This window comes from Melospiza melodia, chromosome 3 (assembly GCF_035770615.1).
Source record: "Melospiza melodia melodia isolate bMelMel2 chromosome 3, bMelMel2.pri, whole genome shotgun sequence".
In the NCBI taxonomy this organism is placed as follows: Eukaryota; Metazoa; Chordata; class Aves; order Passeriformes; family Passerellidae; genus Melospiza; species Melospiza melodia.
Window position 1 is genome coordinate 59,324,699 of NC_086196.1, and position 14,364 is coordinate 59,339,062.

The 14,364-nt window shown below is 36.0% G+C and overlaps 1 protein-coding gene across 8 annotated transcripts in view; it reads left to right on the plus strand.

The window, feature by feature from the left end:
- Nucleotides 1-14,364, plus strand: part of CEP170 (centrosomal protein 170) — a 94,450-nt gene that overhangs the window by 65,001 nt on the left and 15,085 nt on the right. For 7 of the 8 annotated variants that reach the window (XM_063151930.1, XM_063151921.1, XM_063151926.1 and 4 more), the window contains 3 exons: nt 2,108-2,234; nt 5,033-6,841; nt 12,489-12,723. In XM_063151930.1, coding sequence (XP_063008000.1) covers nt 2,108-2,234; nt 5,033-6,841; nt 12,489-12,723 — 2,171 coding nt within the window. The remainder of the gene's footprint in view (nt 1-2,107; nt 2,235-5,032; nt 6,842-12,488; nt 12,724-14,364) is intronic. The other variant, XM_063151924.1, reaches the window with a different exon arrangement.

Below are 14,364 nucleotides of genomic sequence, written 5' to 3' on the forward strand. Positions count from 1 at the left end.
AATCTGCTCTGAAATGCCCGGAGCTGGGCATGCTTTTAGGTGTAATGTGTGTGTGCTGTGGATTTTTTTCATATGTGGAGCCTTAAGCCCTAAATCTTCAGGCTGAACAATAAGCCCACAGAAATCCATTGTTACATTTTTGAAAGATTTCTTACTCCTATTGAAAGATTTTTACTCACTTTGTATGTGAGATAACCATAAGAGAAAGCAGATTTAACACAAAGGTAAAAGGCTGGTATCTCGTAGATAAACCCAGTTTTTCTGAAATACTAGGAAATTGCTTTTGGTATTCAAGAGAAGATTTGGAGGATTGTATACTTGAGAGCCTATAAGATGCCAGTTGATATGGGTTGTAGGAAGAACATTAGGATATCTGAACATGACTTTTTAGATATGTTTTATAAACCTTACACCTTCTGGATGTGCATAAACTACTATGAAAAGAAAGGGCGTCTTTTTGTTATTGTTTATGCTTCTATACACAGAGAACTGGCAAAGCACACATTTACATTCACTGCTATGTAGAAACCAGTTTTTGGCAGTGTAATTACAAGAGAAAATAATTTATCATGTTGTTTTGCGGCAGTTAATCTGCAACATCTTAGTATGTTTCTCCATTTTGAAGCAGAATTCAGATTTCTGACACATATCTGTATCTCAGAAATTGGTCAGGTGGTACAGATTGGGACATCTATCATCTTTGGATTTGGCTATAATTAGTTGTTTTATTAGATAGAAGTTCACTAGTACAGATAGGAAAAGAGAGATTAGTGATAGGAAAGAAAAATGAGGTTTTGGTAGTTGCATTAATGCAGTGTGTTTGTTGTAATATTCTTACTGGCACCCCGCATTGTCTTCAGAAATGCCCATAAATAACAAAAACACTGAATTTTCTTCCTTTGCTATTGTTATACTTGAATTTTATAGCATTTTGATTTTATAAAATTAATTCAAAATATGGAAATTTGTATAATCGTTAAAAAAAATTACCTGCTGCATCTCTGATTTACCACATCCACGATATTCTGGAAGAGAATCATGATGTTGCACTCACTTGCATTAGCAGGAGAATTTCAAGATTGTAAATTCAAGCTTTTCAAATGTCTGAGTAACTTTTAATTTGAAAGAAGTTGTCATATAGTAGGTGACATTGTTCACCATTCTAGTTCTGCTAAATAAATTTTATAGAATGTATAGTGTTGTTTCCTGGTCAAAGACTAGAATCCAAGAGTTGTCAAGGCATTAGGCAGAAATCAGTGTTTTGAGTAGAAATGCAAAGATTTCAAGGGCTGGTGATGTTTTTTGGAGATGTAAGCAAGAGAGACTGCTAAGATATTTGATAGGACAGTAACATTGTACTATAATTAAAAATCAGATTTTGAAAAAAGGATGCTTTAGTAACACAAGTAGATGATTAAATTCTTGCTTTTCTTACATTTTAAAAATTTTCAAGATTTCAAAAGGCCTAACATCAAGAAACCAAATTAATTTCCTTTCTGGTTTAGGTGCAAAGAAATTGTAAAATACTGATGACATTGACTTCATTGTTATGCAGTAGGATGGTTTGGAACTAATCTTTGCTTCTTTTTTTGTTTAGGCCAAATAATCTGAGCTTCCTTTCCTTTCCATCATAAGTTATTTCTCTTTCAGTCCTTAAGGTAGTCTTTCTGTAATGAAGTAAATACAATATTCCATCTGGACAAGAGGGTCTTCTAAACTGGTAAAATGTCACTTTCTTGTCTTCCTGAAGCACATTTTTAATTTTTTAACACACCCCCACATCCTATGTACTTTTTCTGCACTTCTGAGCTGAGGATTGAAATAACCTGATCTTAGAACTGGCACATGTTCTGATACATTTTATATAGGTTCTGGTGTTTAAAAGTTCACTGCACTAGGAACTGTTGTTTATATGGTACTGATTCAGCAGCTATGTAGATTTTGTTTATTGTTTGCCATTTTAAAATTTATTGAGGTAAACTATTTTTTTCAACTTCCTCCAGGAAAATAGTGTGTGGCCTATCTATTCAGCAAAAGCCTGGAAAGATGAACATGCTTTTTTATCAAACAGTTATAATTTTTTTTCTGCTGTTTTTTTCTTTCTTAGGAAGGCTCTGCTAACCCTGGAAGTAAACGTTGGGTGTCACAGTGGGCCAGTTTGGCTGCTAATCACACACGTCATGACCAAGATGACTTGAGATTGGAGTCCTCTGTGCCTGCTCCATTAGAAAATGGTATTAAAAACTGTTCTTATTGTCATAATTTATGCTGAAAAACCTGTGAAAGGGAGAAAAGAATGATTGAGTACTGTACTTAATCACTTTTTTAGTCCTAATGCCTCAATTTCATGTGAGATTCTTCTGTTTCATTGAGTAGAAGCAGCATAAAAACAAGCTCAGCAGTAGTGGTGTCTGCATGGCAGTTGAGTGCCAGTATTACACTGAATGGTACTAAAACAGGAGAGTTTATAAACTGTTCAATATTAGAGAAACTTTCATTTAAATACAGTTTGGGTTGGTCTGCATAGTATGTTTCTTTCCTTGCATCTTTCTTAGTCTAAATTGGACTTCATGGTAATGATTATTAAACAATCCAACCTGAGACACTTCAGCTGAAGCATAGCATCCTTTCCTTATCTTGGAAATACAGAAGACCTTTGATATTTCTTGAAAAACCCAGAAACTTTCTCTTTAGCAATGAGCAACCTTATCTCCCTTTCTTGTGAGTGCCAGATGTTCAGGGCATGTCTCTCCATAGTTTAATTATTCACATTTGTGATTTTGAAATGGTTTATTCTTTAATATCTACAATCTTGACAATGAATTACTCTTCTGCTTTTTTCTTCCTGCAAATTTCACTTTAGAGGTTGTGATAATCTTTGAGAGAAGTTTTACAAAGAAGTTTTGCTTTTGATGTTGCATAATGCATATATCTGTACCAATGCGTGAAAAAATTCTTATCAGTGACTGCTGCTCTGTTGTAGTTTTTCCTCCACTCATAAGCATTGAACTTGGCCTAGGATACTGAAAGTCAGAGGAGATGGAAAGGGGTAAAATTAAATTATCTGATTCACACAGAATAATGGAAATCAAGAGCAAATTTTGCACTATTTGAAAGGATTGGCTGTGTACATACAGGACACTTAAAATCATTGCTATTGAGACTGATTCTTTGGGTGGTTAATTGGGAGCTTTGGTGGTCTTTTGTTTTCTGTAGTTTTAAATGGTCGCTTTCAGATGAGGCACTACCTCGGATCTTTCTTCTTTGGAGAGGTAAAGGCTTTTTTTACCATTATGAGAACTAAGATAAGAGTTAAAGGGAAGTAACATACCTGTTCTGCAAGAGCTCTAAAATACTAAAGGGGAAATAAAGCATTCAAAGCACCAAAGGTGTAATAAGAATAAAATTTAGTATGTACATCTAAAAGTCAGTTCAGAAAGGATGTCTTGTTGACTTAGATGCCTGTATCTTCTTTAAAAATCTTTGTATTTAAACTTCACATAACATATACTTACAACATGCAGTTGCTAAACAACTCCATGCCTTTTTTTTTCTAAAGGCAGTTTGAAATTCACCAGGAAGCAAATCACATGCTTATATATGTATAAAATATTTGATCTAGTAGTCATGTCTGAGAGAAGTCAGTCTTCACAAATGGCAATCATAAAGATTTTCATTAAACTTTCAATTTGTTTCATAATTTTCAAGAAAAAAAACAGTCCTGGAATTAGAAAATCTTGCTTAGATTTCAGAGGTACTTACCATTTCTCAAATTAGTATCTTAACATAGATTATAGAAAAAAAACCAACTGTGAGTCATTTTGCATTCTTCATCAAAGGTGTGACACTGCAAAGAGAAAAGATAGATTGAAGAGCATGGATAGAAAGTAGGTACATACAGCATGATGGTTGAATTGCTTAGAGGATTCTTGCAGAGAGAGAAACCCTATACTCCAGTTCTTACTCCTGGAGCAACCAATGTTGGTGGCAGGCTGTGATAGGAAAGTCAACAGGGTGTGCAGAGCAGTTGCTTATAGATCTCTCCTGGCAAGAAAGGGATTTGACAGATGTGTGTTACTAAATGTGTCACATTATATTGCAACAGCAGACAAATGAACTGCAAGAAGAATTTTTTCTATTCAAATATTCAAAGTCAGGGCAATTTATGGAGCAATTTATATCACCTTTGAGTATTAAAGGTTGTTTCTGACAGCACAACTGCTGTGTTTGTTAAATGGGCAAAGAGGGCACAGTCATCATCACTGTGGAAAAATAAATCTTGGTTTCTAAAACAGTTATTCCTTGCAATAGTCTCCATGGGATGCCCATGCTTTTCTGATGATGGAGCATTCATTCTGTGTACACTGAGAATTCAGTGTGAGTGCTTTAGCACTAATACTGCATTCTTTTGATGCTTTGTATACAAAGCATTGTTGATGCATTTCCATACATTTTTACACTACAGTGTCTTGTTTGGGATAAAAACATTATTTTTGCTTTCTCAGCCATAGTAATTTGTTTGTTCATGAGTGGGGCTTTTCAATATTGCTTAGTAGTGTCTCCCAGCACTGCAGATTCTTGCCTGAATGAGGCAAGGCCTCACAGGGAGAGGCTGTAGTCTGTCCATGAGACAGACCTCAAGCTGTGGAACAGGCAAGTAGGGAGGAAGAAGAATCTTACTGGTTTTGGTAGTTTTGAAATCTGGTCCTAAAGGTGTTTAGGAATGTAAGACTTGCTTTCCACTTCCTGTTGTAATGGTGTGCTGATTGATATAACAGTGATTTCTGACCAATTTTAACCTACTGTGAGATCATAAAAACTTTGTATGATTCAGTTGGCTAAAAGAGTTCATTAAATGTTTTTCTACATGTCCAAATATAATTGATCTTGTCACAGAACAGCAGGATGGACTGATGACTTTTTCAGTTCTGTTTTATGTTGTATTAGCCTTACGCAGTCTTAAACATTTAGTCTTTCTATTTGCCTTGCAGTTGAATGTCTTCTCAAATATTTTTTTCTCTTTCATTTTTAGACACAGACATCAGTGAGTCTGGTATTTCTGTAAGAAGTGCTGGTTCAGCTGCTTCTCTGACCAGCCAAGGTGAGCGAAAGAGGAGGACACTTCCACAGCTTCCTATAGAAGAGAAAGTAAATGAAAATTTAAAACCAAAAACTGTATCTCATCAGAGGTCAGAAATAGGTGAAAAGCAAGACACTGAACTTCAAGAGAAAGAAACTCCAGCTCGTGCCTCAGATGCTAAGTCAAGCAGAACAATGAATGGTCTTTCACCCAAAGCTACTGGAGACAAAGTGTTTTCTTTTCCCAGCTCTTCTAGTAAAGAGAGAGTTGAAACTGGCAGAGAAACTTCTGTGGTGAAACAAGCCTTAGCAAAAATTCAACAACAAGAAAGAAAGGAGCAAGGACACTGGACACCTTCAAAATTATCCTCTACAAAATCTGCTGCAAACCAGATTGAGAAAGGTAGGGAGGAGATTGTTATGTCACCCAAAACTTTGGATAATCAAGAAAATGCTCCTGGACATGTTACAGATAAAGCAGAAATTAAATTGGCACAGATTGAGGGAAAAAGAAGAAAAAATGAGGAAATCATTAGAGGACAAAGTCCTAAAGTTCTTGCAGGAGATAAAAAGGAATCTTCAAAACCCTTAGTGAGGCAAGGTAGCTTTACTATAGATAAGCCTAGCACAAATATACCTATAGAACTTATTCCTCACATTAATAAGCAGAGTGGTTCTGCTGCCCCCTTAGTATCTGCAAACAGGTTACGTGACAGAAGTGATTCGATGGACACTGATTCCAGTATAGATACAACACTAATCTTAAAAGACACAGAAGCTGTAATGGCTTTCCTTGAAGCTAAATTGCGTGAAGAAAATAAAACTGATGAAGGTCCTGACACTCCTAGTTATAACAGAGATAACTCCATATCACCAGAGTCAGATGTCGATACAGCCAGCACAATCAGTCTAGTTACTGGTGACACTGAAAGAAAATCCACGCAGAAGCGGAAGAGCTTTACAAACTTATATAAAGATAGGTGTTCCACTGGTTCTCCTTCAAAGGATGTTTTAAAATCTTCTACAAGTGCTAGAGAAAAGATTGAAAAGAAAACTAAGAGTCGATCTTCAGATGGTGGGTCTAGAGCTGACGCTCGCAAAACTGTGCAATCCAGTGGAAGAATGAGGCAACCATCAGTAGATTTAACAGATGATGACCAAACATCCAGTGTACCTCATTCTGCCATTTCTGATATCCTATCATCTGACCAGGAAAACTACTCTGGCAAATCACATGGAAGAGTTCCTTTTGCCTCAGCAGATGAACTTGTACATTCCAAGATGGAAGGAAAGTCAGCTAAATCAAAAACCTCTCCTGTCGGACTTGGGCAGTCCAGTAAATCTACCACTCTTCCAAGACCTCGTCCCACAAGGACTTCTCTGTTGCGCAGAGCCCGCCTTGGTGAAGTCTCAGATAGCGAGCTTGCCGACGCCGATAAGGCTTCGGTCGCTTCCGAAGTGTCCACTACGAGTTCTACGTCAAAACCTCCGTCAGGAAGGAGAAACATTTCCAGGATAGACTTACTGGCCCAGCCTCGCAGGAATCGACTCGGCTCTTTATCAGCACGCAGCGACTCTGAAGCAACAATAACCAGGAGCACTGGCTCCCCGCGTACCCCAGAAGCAATCATCAGGAGTGGGTCAAGGCTGATCTCAGGAGGAGACAGCGCTAAAGTTTCTGCTAGAACTCGAGCCAATAGCATTTCTCGACTTTCGGATTCAAAATCCAAATCCTTGGCTTCAGCTCATAATTCTCCCTCAGGTATGTGAGATTATTTGAAATAATTTTGTACAATACTGGATGCTTTTAATGTGTGGATTTTTTAAAAAAATTGTTTAAGAAACCACTCTTATGAAACTCTTGAGTTTTAGTTGATGCAGTCTTTTTCTTTGGAGTAAGAGGCTTCCATGGCATTGTAGAGGTTTCTCATTTAAAATCATAAAGCCAAGAAACTGTAATCCTTCAACTCTTTGGATATGTTTTCATCTTGAAACCGCTAAGAACTGAATTGGGACAGTCAAATGCATCAACAATAATTCATTTTAGTGCAAAAACAGACAAAAGATCTCTTTGCTCAAATCGTGGTAGTAGAAGTTCAGAAGGTCAGCAACACTATTTAGTACATAGGAGATATTTATTTATAAGGTAGGCTTGTAAATAGGCAATCAGATATTTTTTGATAAGAATAATAACGTTGAAGTAATTAATTGAAAAGCTATGTACTACCTAACTAAATATCATAAAGGAATGTCTTTTAAAGGGTTTGCCTTATCTTGGATTATTTCCCATTTTGTGTTCCAAATCACGGCGATTTATGAGTTCATCATGATCTCCAGATCATGTTGATCTTCTTTTGTGTGGTGACTATTCTACCTTGTCTTACATTTGGAAGGAAAAATCTGCACAGTCTATGAATTTTAACCTACTATTCTGTTAGAAGTTAACATAGCATTCTTAGTGCAGGGTGTGTTAAAGCTGGTAGGTTTTTTCAACAGCAGTATTAATGCTATCAAAATAAAATGTGGTAATTATAAAAAAGTGAACTTTCTTGTGAAATGAGTATTTAAAATAAATGTCTGCTTGCTTTTAGAATTGTCATGCTAGCAGCTTTACCATACTTGCAGTTAATCCACAGTCTCAGAATAAAATTGTGTAGCTTCCAGTGATGTAGTGCTCTGAAATTTTGCTACATCCCATTCAGACTTGATATAAACCACTGTGATACTTAATTTCCCACACTCCTGCTGTCCTTCTGTTGCTTGCATATCATAAGTGGACCATGTCAGGATTCTTAGCATTATATATTCCCCAGGTATTTAGTTTTGCTGTGTCATTTATTGGCTTAATAGAAATTTCTGCTGAGATACACTGCTGAATTGTAGAGTTGACTCGGTGTGATTCTCTGACAGGTGTCTACAAAGGTACCCAAAAGAGATGACCCTTCAAATAAAAATTCAGTCTTTCCTTGTCAGATATAATTGGAAAAGCAGCATGTTTTCAATTTTAATCAAAATTTTAAATTGTCAATGCAGCCTGAAAGGTGGCAATGCTAGAGTAGGGAAGTGTCAGTTAAGGCTTCCATATATTTATTTAAATAATGAATTCTAGTTTACATTATAATAATGCTGATTTCTGAAAAGGTAAAGCCCAGATTTTTTTTTCAATTAACTACTTTTGTTTTTCACAAAACTCTGTATGAACTTTGAGTTTTGTGTCCATGTGAAGTATTGCAGGCTTCCTAGATTTCCCAGGTTGCTGCATTGAAGTGGCTTGCTGCTTCTGTTAAGGGAAGTGAGTGTGTCTTTCTCTTCTCACTCTATTAATCTATCATTTTATTGTCTTTGTTAAATGTTCATTTTTCCATGTCCCACAGTAAAAGTTTACTGTAGCTTACATAAAATACTGTTTTCAAGAGAGAAAAGATGCCATCTTCTCAAGGGTACCCCAGCATAATAATCTAGGTAATTTTAAAAGACGGTTGTTAGAAAAATCTACAGTAGTAATAGCTTCTGTCTTATACAACTGTATCAGTTAATATATATCAGTGGAGAAGTCCATCAATACAAGGGCAGAATCTGAAAGCAATTAATGAAGCAGTCAGATACTTTCAAAACAAAATCATTGCCAAATAAAGCGATTGAGTCTTGTTAATATATAAGTAAAAAATATTATTACTACTATTTTGGATTTAGAGTTCTGAATTTTGTCTGTATCAGTAACATTATCATATAATTTTTTTACTGATTTATTTTGGTTATTCTTTAGGAAAATTTGAATTGCTTTGAAAGTGGTATAACCTTCTAGTGTATATAGGAGTATATGTAAAAATGCATCTCCAACTACATATAGGCCACTTTTAATTCCTCAATTTAATTTTGTTTCTAGAAAAGTCAACAATTAATGTTAGCACTTTTGGAAAGTACTGATGAAGTGCTTGACTAAAGCACCTCAGCTGTTTGGATATGGTTTACTTCAGGCACATTTAATCAAGGTGTAACAGGAATGAATTTTCTTCTCTCCCTGGACATAGAGAGACTGGAAAATGAATGATTATTACCAGTACTGGGTTACCAGAGGACTAGCCTCTCTCAAAATGTTAAATATGTTCCATGGGTTGTCTCATCAGAGGTCAGTTAACACTACCACATTGTAGATCAGTAAACACTGGCAGCCTCTTAAATCCAGCCCACAAAGAGCAAGTTATTTCTGCACTTTCCAAATCAGTGTTCCAGACACATATACCTGTAAAATGAAAGCAAGAATAAGGTGTAGTTTCTGGTTTTTTTTTATTGTCTTGTACTTCATGTGGATGAATTGCAACATGACAGGGTTAAAATTGTCAGAGCTAGCAGAAAGTCTGTAATTTGTAGAATCATTTCTAATCCTTAATGCAGTGAAGTATTGGTTACTTTTATCTGAAAGGGCAAGCAGATAAATGCAACATCTAGGGTGAGAACTGTTAGCATTGAAGTCATTACCAGAGCGTTTCTGGGGTAGGAGGCTTGATAACTGAGAACACTGTGAAGACACATGAAGCAGAATTAGTAACTTTATAGCACAAGTAGTGAAAGGTCTGGTGAAGGCACTGCCTCATCAAACAGTAGAGTGTGATCAATAAAAACAAAGGAGCCCGAAGACCTATTTTCACAACAACAGAGGGAAATTGAAGATGATGTTACAGGAGGAGCTGTGTATCAGGAATACAAACGGCAGGATCAGCCGTGCGAAGCTGCTGAAAAATTGGGCATTGAGTCAGAACAGAGAGACCTTGAGCAGCCAGCTGTGTTTGGCAGCTCTGCTGCCTTGCTGACCTAGCTGTCATAGCACATAGCTGCCAGATAGGTTGATCAAAGCTGTTGAGGTAACTGTGGGGGACAAGAAATTGATAATTGAGAAAAAACAGCCCTTACGAAGTAGATTTTAGTAGTAGGAGCTTGGAAATGGATGCACCTTGAGAAGTCAATGCCTCAATAAGAGTAGAATACCTTCTAAGTAGTATAAGGAATATATTCAATAAAATTTATTCTCAGATCTTTGAAGTGAGACTGTGTTGTCCAAATCACCAAACTTGCCAGCTTAATGATTGTCAGGACATTATACTTCTCACAGCGTAGTCATTAAATTAGGTTTTAGTGCTGATTATTTTAGCCAGGGTTTTGGGGGGTTTTCTAGTTAATGGTACTGATATTCACAGTCTTTGGTGTCTGAGATAAGCAACTGCACAACAGCTTTCAGAAATGTACATAAACTACAGTGACATTTTGGGCCTGCATAATTTAAAGATAGTATTAAAAGCATATATATGCAAATGTATAGCTACCTCACTGGGAAACATGCTTGGATATGCTTGTCATGAATTTCACAGCTTTGAGATTTTTACCACTAGGCCTACAGTAACTTTGTCCTCTTATTAAAGAGAAACACATTGATCATATGTAACACCCCAACATTTCAAGGCCTTAAAATTTAATGGTCTTAAACATAGGGGTTTTATGATACTATGTAATGTTACAAATGATTGTTAATTATTTCATTTCAGTTGGTATCCCTGAAATGTTTAAACCTTTACAAAATTGAGTATTTTTGAATGAAAGTATAATCTTTTCCTAAAAAAGTGTGGGTGGAAAAGAGGACCTAAGACTAATTTCATAAATATATTTTATTTAAGCAAATGCTTCTAATCTGAATGTTTTAAATTGAATTAACGTGATAAAACACTATTTTGTACACAGAGAAATCCAAGCTTCTCCCAGACCCAGACCCCGATGTTGAAACTTACAGTGGTAGAGTACTAGAAATCAAATCTGTTTCTGATATTTCACTTCTCATTCAATTTTTAGTTTATAAATATATTATTACATATGCTCATTGTACAGTGCTGAGTTGCTGAAGTATCTCACTTGAGAGATTTTAACATAAATTTTATAATTATTTTAAAGACTATAATTTGAACTGGGAAAAAGAATTTAAACAAAAATGGATGAAAAAATGTGGGCCCAACTCATAAATCTCTTTGGACTTTGGTCACACATTGCTTGCATGCTGTTGGTGGGAAAATGTACTTTTTCTGCTCATGTTCTATTTCCCTAAGATCAAACAACTTTGAAGCCTCCAAAAAAGAGATCAGAAAGTGATTGGAGAGACATTGTTACTTTCTACAATAAAGTTATAAAATTTTTAAAAAGTAGAACTAGACATCATTTGAAACCCATATTTAAACCTGAAAAAATTGCACCAGCACATGTTTGTTTTCAGCAGTTGACACTTCATTATTTGTATGAGGGAAGGGATGTAAGCTTATACACCAATGTCATATTCTACATACCATAATCTTTGCATTATGCAAAAATTACTTCCATTATTTGTTACTTAAATTCATATTAGTGTATACTTCATTTGTAATGTTCATTTTTTAATGTATCAGGAGAAATCATGATTAGTTCTTGAATTTTTTAATAGTAAAAACCAATTTACATCATTTGGTTCTATATTTTTCAATCACCAATAGGTGGTCACACACGTACTTCATTTTCTGCAGTACTTACAGAGCCTCATGAATGTCAATGAATTTGGGGTATTAAATCCCCTGCAACAATTTAGCAGGCTGTGGTGATGAGGATTTCTTTACACTTGGTGGTGTCTCTTCCTGCTGGAAAGGTCTGAGGACAGCACACCTGAGATCCATTTTCTAGATTTCAGTAATTCATAAGGGGACAAGAGTCTCCTACTTAGTTCCAGTTCTCCTGTACTTCAGGCTGTCCTCACCAACAGGGCTGTATAATGCTTTGTGTGCTGCATGTCAGAATATTTACTTCTTTCTCTGAGGCTGCTTCTCTTATGGATGTTCTGCAGATTTGCATATATTAATTTTATATATTCTTTTTCTGTACTAAAAACATAAGCATAGAATCATTAAGGTTGGAAAAGACCTACACATCATCTAGGAATTTTATGCTTTCCTTATGTAAGCATGCATTCCAGGCTTGGTGCCAGCTCCATCCCTCCTTCATATCACTTCATTTTCTTTATTGTGTATTCATAAACCTTGAATGAAATTTGGGAAAAAATCTGCAGAAAAAGTGCAATCTGACTATATACTTAAATGTTAATGAATTGGGCCCTTGTTTTGTAATACAGTTTGAGCTCATACACAATCACTGGCTTTTACATCTTACTTTACTCATCACTATACAAAGAGCATTAGTTTTATGTTTTTATTAATCAATATTTTTTATTTAACACAAATTCTGTAGCTTTCTTTTAAAGATGTAGTAAATAAACCTTTTGTGAGGTACCTGGGGATGGATAATAAATAGCTGTGTATTTTTTGTGATGTTACTGAAATAATGCTGTTTTCTCTTATTAAAGATGCCATAATAATTCTTTTTTAATAATTAAACTAATTTAGTAAGTGCAAGATGGAGGCGCTTTCCTACAGATTATGCTTCCACCTCAGAAGATGAGTTCGGATCAAACCGTAATTCCCCTAAACATGCCCGTCTGCGTACCTCTCCAGCCCTGAAAACCGCGCGCCTGCAGAGCGCTGGGACAGCAGCTCAAAGCAGCAACACCTTCAAGCACAGGATAAAGGAGCAGGAAGACTACATTCGTGACTGGACTGCCCACCGGGAAGAGATTGCAAGGTTGGTTTGAAAGGAGTGCTCCCAGAATAGCAGAGTTTGTACCCAGGTGCACATAGAGGACAAAGGGAGCTGATGGATTTGCTCTGTCACTCCTTACTGCTTTCCTTCACTCACTGAATGGGTTACTTAAAATTCTTCTTACGAGAGAAGTGTCTGGCAGGCAGAACACTCACATCACCAGCGCATCTCTTTTTAGTGGAAATTGATAGTAACTTCTGATTTATGATGGCCAAATCCCAGAAGATGAACTTTCAGTTGCAGTATTGGGACTTGCAGAGGTACTTGGTGTGTTTCCCAAGGCTGAAGTGTATGTGATTTTGTACTACCTTTACATATTGAGATAAATTTCAGATCAATCACAGGTGACAGAGAGAGAAAAAAGTAAGCTTTGGAATGTGAGAGACCATGTTCTCATTTTCATTTTTGATTTATCAGGACATTATTTCATGTTAGGTACTTTCTGATTTAAGTCATGTGTATTCACCAAAAAGGAATTTTTCTTTTGTTGCAAGTCCATGAGATTAGTATCTCAATACCTCTGTCATTGCTGGCACTACTCTGCTTCAGGTGAACCAAGGCAAAGTTAGTTGCACATTCTGGTAACCAATTATTGCCATATCATGCAACACCCAGCAGTGAAAACTTCAGAGAGCTTGCACAAGCATGTAAATTTTATTTGACACTTAGATGTCAGTGTTCAGGTTCCAAAGATTTTCACAGAACTTAATTTGGAAGCCTAAACAAGAAATATGTTTTCCTTTTAAGATTAGTTTTAATAGTGTAGAGTATTTTCTTAATACTGTGGAAGGTTTTTGCTTAGTGTGATTAATTATTTTTTGTTTCCTGATTTTGGTAATATTTTTCAACATTTGTTTTTCTGTTGTGATCTGTGCAAAGGGAAGATGTAGTGACCTGAGAGACACACGGAATATGCCTAAGGGAGTCTCATAGTATCTGGACAAATAATGAAATAAACATTTTCAAAATAATCTTCCTAGAAAATCTCTTTCTTTTCAGACATCTAAAGTTAGAGATGGCTATAGGAAGGACTGTGTGTATATGGGAAAAATAATTGATAGCCATAGCATATTAGTTCCTCCTGATAACTAGTACTGCTGAAGCTCTACTTCACTGAAACTTTTTGATATGTTTTGCCCATCTAAGAGAGATTGAACCTGGACATAATCGATGATTCAGTCTAAATTCATTTGATGGTTAGGTTTGCAGGTTTTGCTCTTCCCTTGGGATTCTTACTCTTTCCTACATTTATGTATTGGCTTTAAAATTTGTTTTAAAGGCTGTGTTCTTATCCTATGTCTTCAGCTTTATTTTCAGTTGAATTCCTGAGAGGCTCAAATCAGTACTTCTAAATTTTTAGGTTTATGTTGAGATTTTACACAACCTGCATTAAATGAGCTTATTTAAGGTAAAGAAAAGTAGCATTTAGCATCTGAGAAATTCCAGGTTACTCTCATCTGTTATCACTGCTTCCAATACCAGTTTTAGCCTCTGCTGAGTGCATTTGCTGTAGGTCACTAGTTCATCCTTTCTGTGTCTCCATATCTTTGTAGTGATTCACATTTTTGCTCCCTTGGCTTTAATTTTAGCTTCTGTCCTCTATAAAAAACTTTTTGTCTCTGC